The following is an 18,315-nucleotide window of genomic DNA, read 5'->3' on the forward strand; positions in this document are numbered from 1 at the left end:
AGAGGGCTTCAGGCCGGGCCGAGGTCGCCGCCGCAGGGACAGGACAGGATGTCCGGGGTCCCGGCCGCCGGCCCCGCCCCACCCTGCGGCCGGAGGGGACCCAGGGCCGCGCTGCGCCGGCGGCGGACTCGGGCTGTCAGACTCCGGGGCAGCGCGCGGGGAGGCCCGGGTCCCGCGGCCACGGCCGGCTCCGGCCGGTTCCAACGGGCCCTGCTCCGGTCTCGGGACGCCCGCCCGACTCTCACCATTTCCCGGCTTTCGGGTGCCCCTGCGTCCTTCCTAACGTTCCGCCACCAGAGCAGGAAACACGGCGACAGAGACTGTAACAAAGTTAGCAGAGGGAACTAGGGTAGCGGGACAGGAACCTGAGTACTGCCAGCGAGACAACGTCCGGGTCCAGTTATGGAACAGGACGGTTCGCAGGGTCCCGCCCCAGCGCCCCCGATTGGACACTGCTCCAGGCTCTGTCTCCTGAGACCTGAGTGACAGGAGATGAGACCCAATCGGTGGCTGAGGGGAGCTAGATTGACAGCTTCTAGCCACAGCCCTCATCAGACAGCTTCCTCCCCGCGCCCAAGCGGGTCCCGCCGGGAGGATATTCGTGTTTCGGCGGACCTTGCTCCTGACTTTACAGCGCTGGCGCTGGCCTCTTCCTGTACTCACTGGGCCCTTCCTGCTTGTTTTTTCTGGACACGGGGCCACAAGTGTGCAGGGAAATTCCAGGCTCAGTGTCCCATGCAGCGACCTCTTTCCCTCAGAGCAGGAGGGGTGCCCACGGGAACAGGAGGAAGGGCTCGATGTCCTCCAGGGACCAGGGATTTGGTATGAGGCAGTGGCGGTATTTTGGGACAGGATAAGCACTGACCGATGCGGCGCGCCCTGGGGAGTAGAGTGGAGGTTCCCCCACTCTACTCCCCCGCGGGGTCCTCTACTCTCGTGCCTTCGCGCTCCGGGGACCCCAAGTGGTTTTGCTGCAACTGCGGTCGCGCTGTGACCCACACTCGTCGGAAGCCATAGAGAGGATGCCGGGAAACCCTGTATCCCGGGAAACGGTGAGTGTCGGGGCCGGGCGCCAGGAGCCGGCCATGGCCGCGGGACCCGGGTCTTCCCGCGCTCAGCCCCAGAGTCTGCGACCCCGAGTCCGCCGCCGGCGCAGTGCGGCCCTCGGTCCCCTCCGGCCACAGGGGGGCGGGAGGCCCGAGTTCCGCGTCCACAGCCAGTTCCCGCCGGTTCTAACCAGCCCCTGCTCCTCGACTCGGGACGCCCTCCAGACACTCACTATTTCCCGGCTTCCGGGAGTTCCGCCGTCTTCCCTAGGCTACCACGGTCACGACGCTGGTCACAGAGTGATAGGGGTTGCCATAGAGCCACTTGGGGCCTCTGTAGCACAAGAGACCGGATCCTGACGGCGATGGGCAGGAGAACAGAAGACCCCCCCTGGGTTGTGGGGCATCGACCCTCTTCCCCACGGGCGCCTCATTGGCCAGTGCTTCAGCCATCCAAAAATGCCCCCAAATGCCTCGTCTCAAAATCCTGGTCGCTGGAGGACATCAGGCCCTTCCTCTTCTTCCAATGCACACTTGTGGCCCCGTGTCCAGAAGAAACAAGCAGGAAGGGCCCAGTGAGTACAGGAAGAAGCCAGCGCCAGCGCTGTAAAGTCAGGAGCAAGTTCCGCCGAAACACAAATATCCTCCCGGCGGGACCGGCTTGGGCGCCGGGAGGAAGCTGATAAGGGCTGTGGCTAGAAGCTGTCAATCTAGCTCTATTCAGCCATCTATTGGATCGCTGTTCCTCTCACTTAGATCTCAGGGGCGGGAACCTGTAGCAGAATCCAATCAGGACGCTGGGGCGTGGCCGCGAGAACTGTGCGGTCTGGCACGCTGCGGAGAGAAGGGGCTGTCGCTTCGCAACCTCACTGGGTCTTTGTCTTCCCGGCGGTGCTTAAGATCTGGTCTCGCTGCTGCTAGGTATCCCAGGTAACTCCGTAGCAGCCTCTGTCGCGCTAATACCTGCACAGGCCGCAGCAGCCGTAGGGAGGACGCCGGGACTCCCGGAAGCCGGGAAATGGTGAGTGTGCAGGACCCGGGCCTTCCCGCGCTCAGCCCCGGAGTCTGCGGTCCCGAGTCCGCCGCCGGCGCAGCGCGGCCCTGGGTCCCCTCCGGCCGCAGGTTGGGGCGGGGCCGGTGGCCGGGCGTCCTGTCGCATCCCTGCGGCGGCGACCTCGGCCCGGCCCGGAGCCCTCTCTGGGCAGCTCCGCGCCCGCGGCCCCGCTTGTCCCCAGACCGTGCGGTGACAGCGGGGTCCTGAAGGGACACCCCGATTCGGGCTGTGGGGCTCGTGTGAAGGAGGAGTTGTGGTCCGTGGGGTCCCCTGTCCCTTCTTTCTCCCCGGGGACCGGTTTTCGTCTGTGTCTTCCATTTGTATTTGAAGCAAGCAGCCTATGAATCCAGGACTGTTTCCCCAGCCAGCTCTTCCTATGGCTGGCAATTAATCCCTAGATTTCCAGTTTCCTCTTCGCGTTCCCAAAGGCCAACTTCCCCTCTCCAATCCACATTATCAACTATTGTCCTTCATTGTACATTTGAAACAAGCACAGTTTTAATTATTTTTCATTACCTTTTTTTTATAGAGCAAAGAATAGCTCATTTCAAAAGTTTTGTTTGATGTTTGTTTACTTTTCGCCTGACAGGAAAGCAGAAAATAACTACCTGAAGCTCCGCTGTAAATAATCTTTGCATCTCTCCTATCTTCTATAAGCGCGAACTTTTCGGAATGTCTTTGGAATGAGGTTCCCCTTTGGAAACTTTACAGGGTGACGTGTCCTCAGCCCTACTCTTTACGTTTTCTTAGCTCTTGGTTTAAAACTGCCTGGGTCTGACCCAGATGCCCACAGCTGCCATGTCTCTTGCAGTGTCTAGTGAGTGTCAGCCCCTGGGTCATTTCCCCAGAGAGGAATCTGAGGTTTGGGGGTGGGGCTTCTCAGGTGAGCAGCCAGCTGCCCTTGGGCTGGGAGGTGTCTCCTGGTATAACTTCATCGAAAACGTCAACCCCTTGAGACACTCAGGTTTTCTTTCTCTAAACCTAATTTCCATTGACTGGAAATAAATTGGTGGTCAGCCAGTCCGACCCAGATATTGAGGGGAAGACAGAAATGACTCCTGCCGTCTGGATTTTCTCGGACTAGTGAAGAGAGAAAAATTATCCCAAAGGACAGAGAAACCCCACTGGGCTGGTGCAAGAACCTGAAAAGCAAAAGACAATCCAGGTACAAAGTGGGGCATAATGAATGCATTGTTGCTGAAGACAGTGGTCCTTGAGTATGTCAGTGAGCGAGGACAGTGAATTTCAGTGATTTGGCTAGATTTTTCAAACACTGGGTATTTTGTAAGGCCAGTGAATGGAAGCTAAGGCCAATCCTGGGCCTGCAAATAGAGGTCATTGAAGGCCCAGTTGGTTATTCCTGGGGAGCCTCTGCTGCAGGTGTCCAGCCTGCTCATACTGACCATGGAAGGAGCCTTTATACTGAGAGACTCTACAGAGCCCTGGAGAGCTGGGACTCACAGGCAGATGCGGAAGGGCAGGTGATGCCCTTTCTGAGGCTGTAATTGTTACTGTCCTGGGACTGTATGTCAAGGGAAATAAATCCAGATTTAGATAAGGAGTGACCTTATTCTAAAGGAGTATTGCAATAGGAGGAAAGGACCGAGTATAAGATCTGCAGCATCTCAAAAGTCAGGCAGAAAAGGGTTTTCTTTCACAGGGAGGAGCAAACAAGATTAGAAAGAAGATAGGAGGGAGGACATGATGGAGGGTGACAAAGTCAGATCCTAGATCAGAGACTGTTTCACCCTGAGGTCAGCCTGTTCTCAACAGGGCAATAAAGGAGGGGGTTTGGCTCAGCCTGCTGAGGATGGGTCTAAGTTCATAGGTTTGGAAGGAGAGAAATTTAACCAAAGTTTGGTTGACAAGTATTTTGTTCTGACTGATCAGTGAAGACAGAACTGTTCAGCTAATCATTTATGAGGAAGAGTGGGAATATGGAGAGTCACTGTCTGGCCTTGTCATTGGTAAAGGGACATCATCCAAGTTGTGACGGGAAGGGTGTTTTTTTTGCAATAGCCTGTGTCTCCAGAACACCCAGGATGGTGCTGGTGGGGGTTTCTTTAATTATAGTTATTTACCAGAATCACAAAACTTGGGTAAAATTCAACAGTATCAGCACTTTGATTTTGCAGTTACAGAGTTGGTTTAATTTGCGCAAAATGATAATGTTGGTGAGGGTCAGACATAGAGAAAGACACCTTTGGGTTTTGCCATGGAGAAAAAGTTTATGAATTTGATAGTTTATTTGCTTGTGTGGTGTATTAAAAAATATATTTTGTGTTTGTCTGCAGTTGCTGGCACAGAGGTCCTAAAGCCATTGGCATTTCCTGAGTGATAGGAGTACCTTTTGTAATTCATAGCAAGTCCCTCTCAGACCATGCTTGAGTTTATGCTAATGAGGAGTCTATGTCTGCAGAATGGGGACTGGAAACCAGAAAGACAAAACCCATGATTAGAAGGTTGAAATTTTAAGTTCCACCCTGACCTCAGGAAGGAGAGGGAGGCTGTAGATTGAATTCTATAAAAACTCTTGAGCAGAGACATTCAGAGAGCTCCCGGGTTGGTGAAAACATTGATGAGCTGGGAGGGTGGTCCACCCCAAGAAGGGGGGCTTTGCACATCCTCCCTTTTCTTGCCATCAACATCTCTTCCATTTGACTGTTCCTGAGTTCTTTTGTAATATACTGGTAAACTTGAATAAAATGTTCTGCTGTTTTCTTTGAGTAGTTCTAGCAAATTATTGAACATGAGGAGGGATGTGGGAGCCCCTGATTTATAGGCAGTTGGTCAGAAACATGCGTCCCAGTTGTCATCTAAACTGGGGGCAGTGTTGTGAGAATGAGCCCTGATCTTGTGGGGTCTGTGCTAACTCTGGGTGGTTGGAATTAGATTGTTGGACATCCAGCTGGTGCTGGAGAGTTGGTTAGTGTTCAGCAAACACCACACATTGGTGTCAGAAAAAAGACATCACGGGTCAGAACCTTACACTGACTGCAGGTGTTTGGCTGCTGGTGAGAATTGAGACCGTGGAGGTGGCAGTGTTTCTACACTGTGAGGAGGGGACAGTAGGGTGTGTGGAGCTCCCAGAATTAATATTTCTGACTGCTCAGGTTTCCTTCACTCACCACCTAGGAGTGAGCCATTGTGGGTTCCTCCCCTCCCCCCCATTATTCTTTATAGCTTTATCATCTCTTTATCATGAAGTAGAGTTTTGGCTATTTTTAGTTTTCAGTCAGTTATTATTGAATAATACTATTAATATCTTTAATATTATGCTGAAAAAGTTTTTCTCCGGTTTCTTTGTCTCTGTTGCATACATGCTGCGTCTGAGGCTGTGGGTCACCCAGTTTATCCAGCCAACACCCTTTTTATAAATTTCCTTCTCTGTACCCCTTGCTACGCACTGAGTCCCACGCAAATTCATATTTTGGAGCTGCAAACCCAATGTGATGGTATTTGGAGATGGGGCCTTTGGTTGGTAATTAAGGTTAGATGAGGTCATGTGTTGGGGCCCTCATGGTGGGATTCTTCACCCCATGAAATCAGAGAGAGAGAGATCACTCTCTATATACTATGTGAGGTCACACTGAGAAGTGACCTAGCCTGTGTCTTTATCTTAGACTCCCCAGGCTCCAAAACTATGAGAAACAAGTGTTTATTCCACCCATCCCACCTGTATTAGTTTGTTTTGTGTTGCTTATAACAGAATACACAGAACTGGGTAATTTATAAAGAAAATAAAATTTATTTGCTTACAGTTTCTGAGGCTGGGAAGCCCAAATTCCATCTGGTGGTGGTGCCAATGACCCAGGTGTCTCACACTGCAAGATGGTGGGAACAGAGAGAGACAGACTCTCCTCTTTTTTTAAAGCCCCCAGAACCACGCCCTTGACCACTATTTTTAATCCATTCACTATGGCATGGTGCCACAATCCAATCACCTGTTTAAGGCTCCACCTTTCAATTACCATAATAGGATTTCCCACCCTCTTAACAGTCATAGTGGGGGCTAAGTTTCTAATACATAAAACTTGGGGGACACATTTCAAGCTTCAGGGAGTTTGGGGGGGACATAATTAAATCCACTACACCACTGTAGTTTGTTAGAGCAGTCCTAGCTGACTACAACACCCCTTTAGACTTGTTTTCCTACAGTAACCATATACCATATGATAACCGTTGAATATGGACATACCTGAAATGGCCTCCCAATCCCTCACTTTTGCTCCCCACTCTGTGCCTTTGCACATGTTATTAATTCAGCCTTAAATAGCCTTCTTTTATGGATAGGGTTCAGTCAGGAAAGGGGTAGCACACTCAAAACTGATCAGAAAAGAGAGTATTCCCACATAACCCCTCTCTCTCCACACAGTTTGTCTTGTTTTTTACATCTTGCATTACTGTGATAGATCTGCTACAACTGATGTAGTAATATTGATGCATCAAAGTCCATAGTCACATTAGGGCTGACTCTTTGTGTTATATAATCTATGAGTGTTGGCAAATGTTTAATGACTGGGTCCATCATTCTGCATCATATAGAATACTTTCACTGCCGTAAAAGTCCCCTAGGCTCCACCTATTCATACATTCTTTCCTTGACAAAGATCTTTTTATTCTGTCATAGTTTTAAGTTTTCTAGAATGTCATATTTGAAATTATACAGTATATGGCCATTTTGCATTGGCTTCTTTCACTTAGAAATATACTTTTAAGGTTCTTCCCTGTTTTTTATGGCTTGATACTTGATTTCATTTTATAACGAACAATACTTCATCCTATGGATGCACCACAAACTGTTTAGCCATTTGCTATTGAAGGATATTGTCTTAGTCTATTTTGTGTTGCTATAAGAGAACACCTGAGACTGTGTAATTTATAAAGAAAAGAGGTTTATTTGGCTCCTGATTCTAGTGCCTGGAGAATCCAAGATTGGGCCATTGCATCTGGTGAAAGCCCCATGCTGCTTCAACTCGGAGCAGAAAATGGAAGAGGAGCGGGTGGAGATCATATGGTGAAAGAGGAAGCAAGAGAGAGAAACTCAGGAAGGCAGAGTCTTTCTAAGAACTCACTCTTGTGGGAACTATTCCATTCCACAATAAGGAGAAGTTGTCCCTGCAGGGGGTATGTTAACCGGTTAACACCTCCCGCTAGGCCCACCTCCCAACACCGGCTCACTGAGGATCAAATCTCAGCATGAGTTTTGGTGGGACCAAGCCACATTCAAACCATAGCAGATATCATGGTCCACTCTAAGGTTTGGAAATTACGAATAAGACTATGAAAATTCACGTGTAGATTCTGCGATAAACACTTATTTTCAGCTCAGTTGGGTAAATACCTAGGAATGTGATTGCTAGATTATACACTGAGTATGATTTGTTTTGTAAAAAACTGCCTGTCTTCCAAAGTAGGTACACCATTTTCCTTTCCCACCACCAAGGACTGAGGATTCCTGTTATTCCACATCTTCATCATCGTTTGGTGTTCTCCATATCTTGAAATTTAGCCGTCTAATAAGTGTGCAATGATATCTTAATCAGTTTTATTTGCTCTTCCCAAATGCCATATGATCTTGAGCATCTTTTCATGTGCTAATTTTCATGTGTATGTTCAAATCTTTTGCCCATTTCAGTTGGATTGTTTGTCTTATTACTGAGATTAAAGAGGTCTTTGAAATTTTGGATACCAGTTCTTTATTAGGCAATAAGTGTTTGCGAAGAATTTCTCCAAGTATTGCCTTGTCTCTTCATTCTTCTAACACTGGCTGCTTCAGATCAGGAGTTTTTCATTTTAATGAAGTCAAACTTACATAAAAATTCATCATGAAACCAACCATCACCTAGATTTTCTCCTGTGTTATATGTTTTGTAGTTCTGCATTTTACAATTACATCTGTGATCCATTTTGAGTTCATTTTTCTAAAAGGTGTAAGGTTTGTGTCTAGATTAATTTTATTTCATATGATTGTCTACTGTTTTCAGCAGTATTTGGTGAAAAGACTACCTTTCACCATGGAATGGTTCTTTGTCAGATAATAGTTGACTGTGTTTGTATGGGTGTATAGGAAAGCAATTGACTTTTGTGTATTTTTTTTTTGGCAGGGTTGGCAGATAGGGGGATCCAAACACTTGACCTTGATGGTATCAACACCGTGTTCTAACCAACTGAGCTAACTGGCAAGCCTGAATTTTGTATATTAACCTTGTATCCTTTAACTTTGCTATATTCTCTTATTAGTTCCAGGAGTTTTCTTTGTTTTGGATTTTTTGAGTTTTTTCTACATACGCAATTATGTCATATGCAACAAAGACAGTTTTATTTTTTCCTTCCCAATCTACCTGGCTTTTATTTCCTTTTCTTCTCTTACTACATTAGCTAGGACTTGCAGTACAGTGTTGAAAAGAAATGGTGAGAGGGGACTTTCTTGTCTTGTTCTTCATGTTACCAAGAAAGCATCCAGTTTCTTACCCTCAAGTATGATACTAACTACAGGTTTCTTATAGATGATGTTTCTTAAGAAGAGGGAGCTCCCTGCACTTCTTAGTTTTCTTATAAATGGATGACGGGTTTTGTCAAATGTTTTTCATTTTCACTTCTCCCTTTTAATTTGTCATGTTAATTTTTATCTTCTCTTTTTATTTTTTTCTCAGCTTGAGTAGATATTTGTCAATTTTATTGATCTTTTCACAAGACCAGCTTTTGGTGGTGCTGATTTTATATATTGATTTCCCACAATTTCATTAATTTCTTCTTTTAACTTTTATTATTTATTTTCTCATTTCTACTTGGGTTTAATATACTCTTCTGTTTTTAGTTTTCCAAACTTCACCCAGAGGTTATTCATCATAGATCTTTCTTCTTTTGTAGTATACCTGGTTCAATAGGATAAATTTTTTCTAGGCACTGCTTTTGCAACATTTTGGAAATTTTAATAAGTTCTATTTTTATCTTTTCAAAATAATTTTTAATATCTCAAGACTTCTTTGATTCTTTTGTTATTTAGAAGTAGTTTGTTTAATCTACAAGTATTTGTTAGTTCTTAAGCTATCTTTTTATTAGTGATTCCTGGATTGATGCCATGGCAGTCTGAGAGCATATTTTGTATTACTTCTATTCTTTCCTATTTGTTAAGGTGTATTTTTTGTCCCAGAATTTGGGATATGTTTGTGAATGTTCCATGTAAATTTTATCTTACTTACATTTCTTTTTTTTTTTTGTCTTTTTTTGTCTTTTTTTGCCTTTTTTCCGTGTCCGGCAACGGATTGCAACCCTCAGTGTTGCCCCCGTACCGGACCGGGGACCGGCAACGGGATCGCAAGCCTCGGTGCTGCTCCCGTGCCTCGCTCAGCCAGTGAGCGGGAACCGGTCTGTATATGGGATCCGAACCCTCAGACGGGAGCGCCGCCGCGCTTCCCAAGCGGCGCACCATCCAGTGCGCCACCAGGCCGGCCCTTGTTCCATGTAAATTTTAAAAGAATGTATATTCTTTCGTTACTGGATGAAGCATTCTGTTTTTTTCAATTAAGTCTGCTTGTTTGATGGTGCTGTTCAATTCAACTGTGTGCTTCCTGGTTGTCTCTTTGCCCAATCACTAAATTTTTGATAGAGGGGTGTTGAAGTCTCCAACTATACTGGTGGATTCTTGTATTTCTCCCTGCAGTTCTACGAGTTATTCTGTCTCATGTATTTTGCCACTCTGTTGTTATGCACATGCACACTAAGGACCTCCTTTTATTCTTAGTGAATTGACCCCTTTATCATTATGTAATGCCCCTGTATCACTGAAGTTTCAATGCTGTGAACTCAGCCCTTTTGAAATTAATATAGCTGTGGCAGCTTTCTAATAAAAAGAAATAAAAAGTGTCAGCATGGTAGATCTTTCTCCATCCCTTTATTTTTAATGTATACGTGTTTTTATATTTGAAATATGTTTATTATAGACAGCATATATGAAATTACTTCAAAAAGTTCATAGGAAGATTAGTATTAATCTTTTAATTCTATTTTTCACATACTTTTGGAAGTACCCTCATATTATATGTTATATTTTTATTCACTATGACAGTACCTGTCTTTCAATTTTGTATTGAGACAGTTGATGTTTAAAGTTATTACTGATTTACTTGGGTTAATATCTACCTTTTTTTTGTTATAATGTTTTCTATTTGTTGCTATTGTTCTTTGTATCTTTTTCATCCTCTTTTTTCATCTTCTCTGCTTTTATGGAGCTTATTACCTAATTCCATTTATGGTCCCTCTTAGCATATCAATTATAGTTTTTTATCTGTCTTTTACTGTTTTCATGCTTGCCTTTGAATTTGTAGTACACATTTACAAGTAACCCAAGTCTTTTTTCAGGTAACACTATATGATTTAACCGGTTGTGCAAGTACTTCACAAAAAAGTATTCCCAGTTTCTACCTCCTTGATCCTTGTAACACAGCAGTCAAACATATCACTTATCCATAAGGTATAATTACCTAAAAATTGTTGCTGTTATTATTTTGTTTTTTTTTTTTTTCCTGTTATTATTTTGAATGAACTTTCATCACATTATGAATAAGTAAAACAAATATAATTTTACTTTCATTTATTCCTTCTCTAATACTCTTCTTTTGTTCATCATTTTCCTTGTTTGTGAGTAATTTGTTTTATTTCTTTCATGGCAGGTTCATTGGTGACAGATTTCTTCATTTTTTTTTTTGTCTCTTTGTTTTAGAAAATCTTTGTCTCATTCACATTCGAAGGACTTTTTTGCTAAATACAGAATTCTGTGTGGGTGGGGCTTTTTTCCCCAATGTTTTATATATTTCACTGCAGTATCTTCTTCCTTGCATCCTTTCCAAAAGGAAATCCAATTTAATTCTTAGTATGTTTTTCTACATCTAAGGTGTTGGTTCTTCTCCTACCCCCACCCTCCATAACTTCTTTCAGGATTCTTTTTTGTCTGATTTTTTTCCAGTTTGAATATGATATGCCTAAGCATGAATTTGGGGTATCTATACTGCTTGGTGTTCTCTGAGATTTCTGTTTATGTGCTTTGGTGTCTGTCATTAATTTTGGGAATTCTGAGATTTTGTTGCATCAGTTATTTCTTTTTTTTCTCTTTCTACTATGGTTATTCTCATTATGTGTGTATTACACCTTTTGTAGTTTTTCCCCAGGTTCTTGGATATTCTGTTCTATCTTTTTCATTCTTTTTAAAATTTTTTTTATTTTAACTTCCAATATACATTGTAGTTGATTTTCATGACCCTTTATCCATCCCTCTTTCCCCCCTCCCCTCCCACATCATATCTGTTCACTTGTCTTAACAAGTTCAAGGAATTGTTGTGATTGTGTCTTCTTCCCCCCCACACTCTTTGTTTATTTATTTTTAGCTCCCACAAATAAGTGAGAACATGGGGTATTTCTCCTTTGCCTGACTTGTTTCACTTAATATAATTTTCTCTAAGTCCATCCATGTTGTTGCAAATGGTAGTATTTCATTCTTTTTTATAGCAGAGTAGCATTCCATTGTGTAGATATACCACAGTTTCCTTATCCACTCACCTGATTATGGACATTTCATTCCTTTTTTTTTCCTTTGTATTTCAGTTTTGAAAGGTTATGCTGACATTTTTTCAAGATGACTGATTCTTTCTTTGGACACTTCCTTTGTATTAATGAATGACTAAGGGTGTTCTTCAGTTCTGTTGCAGTGTATTTTATTTCCTGCAGTACCTTTTGATCCTGTTAGAATTTTCATATGTCTGCTTAAATTACTCATCTGTTCTTGCATATTTTTCACCGTTTCCCCTAGAACCCTCAGCATATTAATCATGCTTGTTTTAATTTCTGAACTCATAATTCCAATATCTCTTCTATACCTGAATCTGGCTCTGCTGCTTGCCCTCCCTCTTCAAACTGGGTTTTAAGCCTTTTAGCATGTCTTGTATTTTTTTTCCTGAAAACACAACATGATGTACTGGGGAATAAAAACTAAGGTAAACAGGACTTTAGGGTGAAGTTTTAGATTTCTCCTGCTGGGTTTATTAGGCTGTGTTTAATATTTTCAGAAGCTGTATGTGTCAGAATATAAATTTTTTTCTGGTGTCCTTGCTTTTACCTCTCCTGTCATCTTTGGGGTTCTGTAGACTTTTAAAATAAATTCTGAAAGTTGCAGAAAGAAACTCAAATATTGTTTCACTGCATTCCACTGTTATTAAGTAGAAACCCTAGTGATATACTGTTATGGTGTGGGTAGTGGGAAAACATGCTGTAGTGGTATTGTTTGGTCTCAGTCTTATAGTGAGCCTGTGCACTGATCTGTGGTATGATAATAAAGTTGATTGGTCTTTGTCTAAATCCACTGCATTTTATGAATGATAGGAGTGATAGTTTCTTCTTTTGTTGTAAGGAAGCAACTCTTAAAGCTTCTAGATAACTTCAGGATGGGTATGGTGACCTGAAAGACCGAGCCTTGAACTTTCAGCCCTAGCCCGCAACATCAAGGGAAGAAAGAAAAGCAGGAAATTGAGTTAATCACCAATAGCTGATGATTTAATCAATCATGTCTATATAACAAAGCCTCTTATAAAGCCCATAAATGTCAGGGTTCAGAGAACTTCCAGATTGGTGAATACATCAAGGTGATATGAATTGGCAGAGCCAGGAAGCGCGTATAAGCTATCCATTCCCCTTCCCATCCTTTGACCTACTTGTCCCTTTCGTTTGGCTGCTCTTGAATTGTATTTTTTATAATAGCCTGGTAATACTAAGTAAAGCACTCTCCTGAATTCTGAGAGATGTTCTAGTGAATTATTGAAAGGTGTGTTGTAGGAACCTCCAGACTTGTAGTGGCTGAGTAGACCGTGGGTATCCTGTGTACCCCATTTTGTGATTGGCATCTGATGTGAGGCAATCTTGTAGAACTGAGCCCTTATCCCATTTAGGCTTGACACTAATTCTGGGTACTTAGTATTAGAATTGAATTGAATTTTGATACATAGATGCTGTTGTAGAGTTGAAGTACTGTTGGAAAACACACCATGTATTTGGTGTTGGAAAGAAAAATAGATTTTCACCTTCACATGTGCTTCTTAGTCCTTCCTCTCATGTCAGTTCAGCTCTGGTAAAATCCTATTTGGTTAGGCATTGGTGAAATAGATTCTTTTGAGGACTGGCCTTCTTAAAAAGAACAGAATATTCTGGCATACTTCAGAATGGCTACTTTTTCTGTCTCTCCAGTTTTGGAGACAAAGCTTTGGCCTATGACCTTAATTGCTTGATGGATCTAAGACGACTTACTGCTTTTATGTTTGTTTGCTTTCTACTTACATGGATGAGGATGACAGCTTCTAAACTCCTTACTTGTCAGACCAGAATTTTGTAGTCTCTGATTCATTTTTTGATGTTATATTATTGACAGCTTTTAAGCCATATTTTTTTTCTCTTTGTGTCCCACACCTGGATGGGGTAAAAACAAAGCCTGGGTTCCCTTCCTGTGGTGCTGGCAAGAGATCCAATCCACTTAAGCCCCTGCCTATATGCTCCAACTCTCACACTGGCCCATGTTCTAACCTCAGTAAAAATCTTCAGCAGGTTCCTTTCTTTGCTCTCTCAAGCCGATTTACACATGCTTGAGAGGCCTGCCCTGCTCTCCCCAGAGACCTAAATTAGGAAAGTAATTAACCCTTTCCTATTCACTTGGCATGTGCAGTGTCATTAATCTTGCCATCTGAGTCAAACCTTGAATGGGTTTCACCTGCTTCTGCAATTGCAATATACTTTCTATTGATAAATCTTCCATATCCTTTCATATACATGCTGCCTTTTATTTTCAAAAGGTGCATATTATGGTGAGGTTACATAACTAATTCTACCTAAACAGACATTTGGCTTGCTTTTTGGCTGCCAAATTTTTGCTGCCAAAACTGTGATTTAAAACTAAGATTGCCAAAAGATGATAGATAGATAGATAGATAGATAGATAGATAGATAGATAAATAGATAAAAATAAAATCAGCAAGTTACAAAGTAATATAAAGTGTGCTCTTTTCCAAAGTTAATTCATTACATTTTCATCATAAAATATATTCAGAAAAGAATAAAATGTTTCCTGGTATGTTTTAATAATAATATAGACATCCATCTAATCATCATCAATGTGCATAAATGGACCTTGGGCACCTGTTAGAATCTCCTGATGTTCCCCTTCCTGACTCATCTCCATCCTGCCCCATAGATGATGACTTTTGATTCTTTGTTTATTCATCATCCCTTTACACTCTATTATTTTTCACTAAGCAGTGTTCTGTTTTACTTTCCTTGAAATTTCAAAAAAATAAGTATTAATGAAATTACACTTGGAAGTTTTTTTGATGGTGTCATGGACTCTGTATGTTTCACACATGCTAATGTTTGAGGCTACCAGCCATCCGGTTTATTCCTCCATTCCAGTGGTTATTCTCAGTCTGTGTGCTTCTGTGTGTGCTCAAAACTGGTAGGAAGCAGCCCTAAGGCTCATGAATATAAGGATTTTGTGGAGGTCTAAGTCTCCATGCCTTATTCTTCATCCTGAGCTCTAACTTCCCAATAAACTCCTTGACCCATAAAATGAGACAGAAAAAAAAAAGGAAAAACAGCCTGTGACACAAACATGCTGAAATCAATACTTCTGCAAAGGAATATTTTCACTCAACCAGCAGGAGTTAAATATTTCAATTTGCCTGGAGTACGTCAAGACACCATGGCCAGGGCCGGCCCGGTGGCGCACTCGGTAGAGTGCGGTGTTTGGGAGTGCGGCGGCGCTCCCGCCAAGGGTTTGGATCCCCTATAGAGACCAGTCCGCTCACTGGTTGAGCGCGGTGCAGGCGCAACACCGAGGGTTGCGATCCCGTTACTGGTCACGAAAAAAGACAAAAAGGAAAAAAAAAAAAGACACCATGGCCAGCTGCTGCTTGTTACAATGCAGATTTTCAGCAGCTTCCTGGCTCTCATGTTTGCTGATGGGAACAGAAGTAAAAGCACACAGTTCTTAAGTTGTATTTATTCATAAAGACCTCATCCAGACTTGACCCTGTTTTTCACAAAATGCTGAGTGATACGGTGCATAGTAAGGTAGGAAATGAAAGAGTTTCTCTCAGAAGGAATTGGTGTTCTTAAATTTTCTTTTATTTGTATAGCATTTCTCTTATTTCTCCAGGGTGGTCTTGTTCCTAGCATTAGAGAACAATAAAGCTTGTAGTGATCATAGTAAAAATGTAGAAGTCATTTCTATGTATTCATGATATTGTTAAGTTTATGCGAAAAGTGAGGATGGATAGAGAGTCAGAGTTCTCACAATCAAGTCATACGATAAATGTCTGGAGACCACAGGATTGAATGTGGACAAGTGAATTGAGTATACATCCCCAGTTTTGTTTGTCTCACTCATTCTCCTGTACACATACATGGGATATTTTAGGACTCAGTGGCATTTGAGGATGTGGCTGTGAACTTCACCTGGGAGGAGTGGGCTCTGCTGGATCCTTCACAGAAGAATCTCTACAGAGATGTGATGCTGGAAACCTTTAAGAACCTGGCCTGCATAGGTAATGATAACAATATTCCTTAACTTAGTAAATTAGACAAGTGTCTCTTGTTCAACTGTGTTCCAAGATTTGAATGGTAGAAAGAGAATACCTTGGTGAACAAACTAGCCAAGGTCACAGCTAGTCATGGATTTAGAATCTTGTAATTATTCTGTCATTTCTAATAATTTGTAATGATTTTTCTGGGTCTGCATTTTAGGGGGGAAATGGAAAAGCCAAAACATTGAAGATGACTACAAAAACCAGGGGAGAAATCTAAGGTGAGTTTCACTCAAAAGAGTAAGTCACTACCACAAGAGAATCTTAGTAATACTGTCATGAAATTTCACAAACAAGGAAGGAAAACAATAAGCCCAGCTTCAAATTCATTTATTCTTAGAAAATTTTCAGTAAAATGTTTCCATAGTAAATGTTTCCTTAAAAACATCATAGGTGTTCAGTATGTGAAAAATAGTTGTTTGAAACCCCACATATAAATATAACCCATTTAGATAATAGCTATGGTCAAGCCCTCTTTCCAAGCATTGAGTATATTCACTTGCAAACAATTCACACAGGGCAGAACACTTACACTTTACCTAAAAATTGTTAAAATGTAATTCTAATACCTATAAATAAATGTAAAATTAATTTTAAAAAACCATTAATAGTGTGCTACTTATTTTATACAGAAGTCAAGGTAGAGGGATTCAGTGAAAGTAAAGATAGTCAATATGGATAATTCACCAGCCAGATTCTAAATCTTAATCTGAACAATCTTAATCTGTAATTAAATCATGTGAATGCAGTGTATGTGGAAAAGTTTTCATGCGTCACTCATTTCTTAATAGGTATATCAGATCTCACACTGGACACAAACTATGTAAGTATCAGGAATATGGAGAGAAGCCATATAAATGTAAGGAATGTGGGAAAGCCTTCAGTTCTACCCGTTACATTCGAAAACATGAAAGGACTCATACACAAGAGAAGCCCTATGAATGTAAACAATGTGGTAAAGCCTTCAGTTGTTCCCATTACATTCGAAAACATGAAAGGACTCACACACAAGAGAAACCGTACGTATGTAAACAATGTGGTAAAGCCTTCAGTTGTCCCAGTTCCTTTAGAATGCATGAAAGAATTCACACTGGAGAGAAACCCTATGAATGTAAAGAATGTGGGAAAACCTTTGTTTATTTCCCAAGCGTTCGAAGACATATGATAACGCACACTGGAGAAGGACCTTGCAAATGTAAAGTATGTGGGAAAGCCTTTAACTGTCTCAGTTCACTTCAAATGCATGAAAGGAGTCACACTGGAGAGAAACCATATCAGTGTAAACAGTGTGGTAAAGGCTTCAGTCGTTCCAGTTCAGTTAGAATGCATGAAAGAATTCACACTGGAGAGAAACCCTATCAGTGTAAGGAATGTGGAAAAACTTTCATTTCTCTCCCACGTGTTCGAAAACATATGATAACGCATACTGGAGTTGGACCTTATAAATGTAAGGTATGTGGGAAAGCCTTTAACTGTCCCAGTTCATTTCGAGCACATGAAAGGACTCACACTGGAGAGAAACCCTATGAATGTAAACAATGCGGTAAAGCCTTTGGACATTCCAGTTCCTTTAAAATGCATGAAAGAACTCACAGTGGAGAGAAACCCTATGAGTGTAAGGAATGTGGGAAAACCTTCATTTCTCTCCCAAGCATTCGAATACATATGATAACACACACTGGAGAAGGACCTTGTAAATGTAAGGTATGTGGGAAAGCCTTTAACTGTCCTAGCTCATTTCGAATGCATGAAAGAACTCACACTGGAGAGAAGCCCTATGAATGTAAACAATGTGGTAAAGCCTTCAGTTGTTCTGGTACCTTTCAAAGGCATGAAAGGACTCACACTGGAGAAAAGCCCTATGAATGTAAACAATGTGGTAAAGCCTTCAGTTCTTCCAGTTCATTTCGAATGCATGAAAGGACTCACACTGGAGAAAAGCCCTATGAATGTAAACAATGTGGTAAAGCCTTCAGTTCTTCCAGTTCATTTCGAATGCATGAAAGGACTCACACTGGAGAAAAGCCCTATGAATGTAAACAATGTGGTAAAGCCTTCAGTTCTTCCAGTTCTTTTCGAGTACATGAAAGAATGCACACTGGGGAGAAACCCTACGAATGCAAGGAATGTGGGAAAGCCTTCAAATTTCTCACTTCCTTTCGACATCATGAGAGAACTCATTCTGGAGTGAAACCCTAAAGAATGAATGTGAGAAATCTTTCATTTATTACAAAACCTTTTGAGCACACAAGTGAATGCTTAATAGAGCAATACCTATGAATGTCAAAATGTGGAAAAGCCTTCTATCTTCCCAGTTTAATTCAAGGCCATGAAAGAAAACTCACACTGGTGAGAAACCACTTGAATATAAGCAACGTGTAAAAGAATTCAGTTGGCCTACATCCTGACAAAATCATGTAGAAATACACACAAATGAAACCCTACTAGTTTTAAAATATAGGAATGTTTTCAATTTTAGCAAGCACTTTAAAAACCATGTGAAGGGCAGGCCCCGTGGCGCACTCAGGAGAGTGCGGTGCTGGGAGCGCTGCGGTGCTGGGAGCACAGCGACGCTCCCGCCACGGGTTCAGATCCT

At 42.2% G+C, this 18,315-nt stretch overlaps 1 protein-coding gene across 1 annotated transcript; it reads left to right on the top strand.

The window, feature by feature from the left end:
* The first annotated feature begins 1,899 nt into the window (after positions 1–1,899).
* LOC103597442 (zinc finger protein 709-like) lies at positions 1,900–17,965 on the top strand. The gene is given in 6 exon segments (XM_008581274.1): positions 1,900–2,067; positions 15,554–15,680; positions 15,880–15,959; positions 16,360–16,444; positions 16,447–16,602; positions 16,765–17,965. Coding segments are annotated over 6 exon segments (1,605 nt in total). The 5' UTR covers positions 1,900–2,064; the 3' UTR covers positions 17,919–17,965.
* The last annotated feature ends 350 nt before the right edge of the window (positions 17,966–18,315 follow it).

The sequence above is a fragment of the Galeopterus variegatus genome, unplaced genomic scaffold (genome assembly GCF_000696425.1).
Source record: "Galeopterus variegatus unplaced genomic scaffold, G_variegatus-3.0.2 Scaffold2313, whole genome shotgun sequence".
In the NCBI taxonomy this organism is placed as follows: Eukaryota; Metazoa; Chordata; class Mammalia; order Dermoptera; family Cynocephalidae; genus Galeopterus; species Galeopterus variegatus.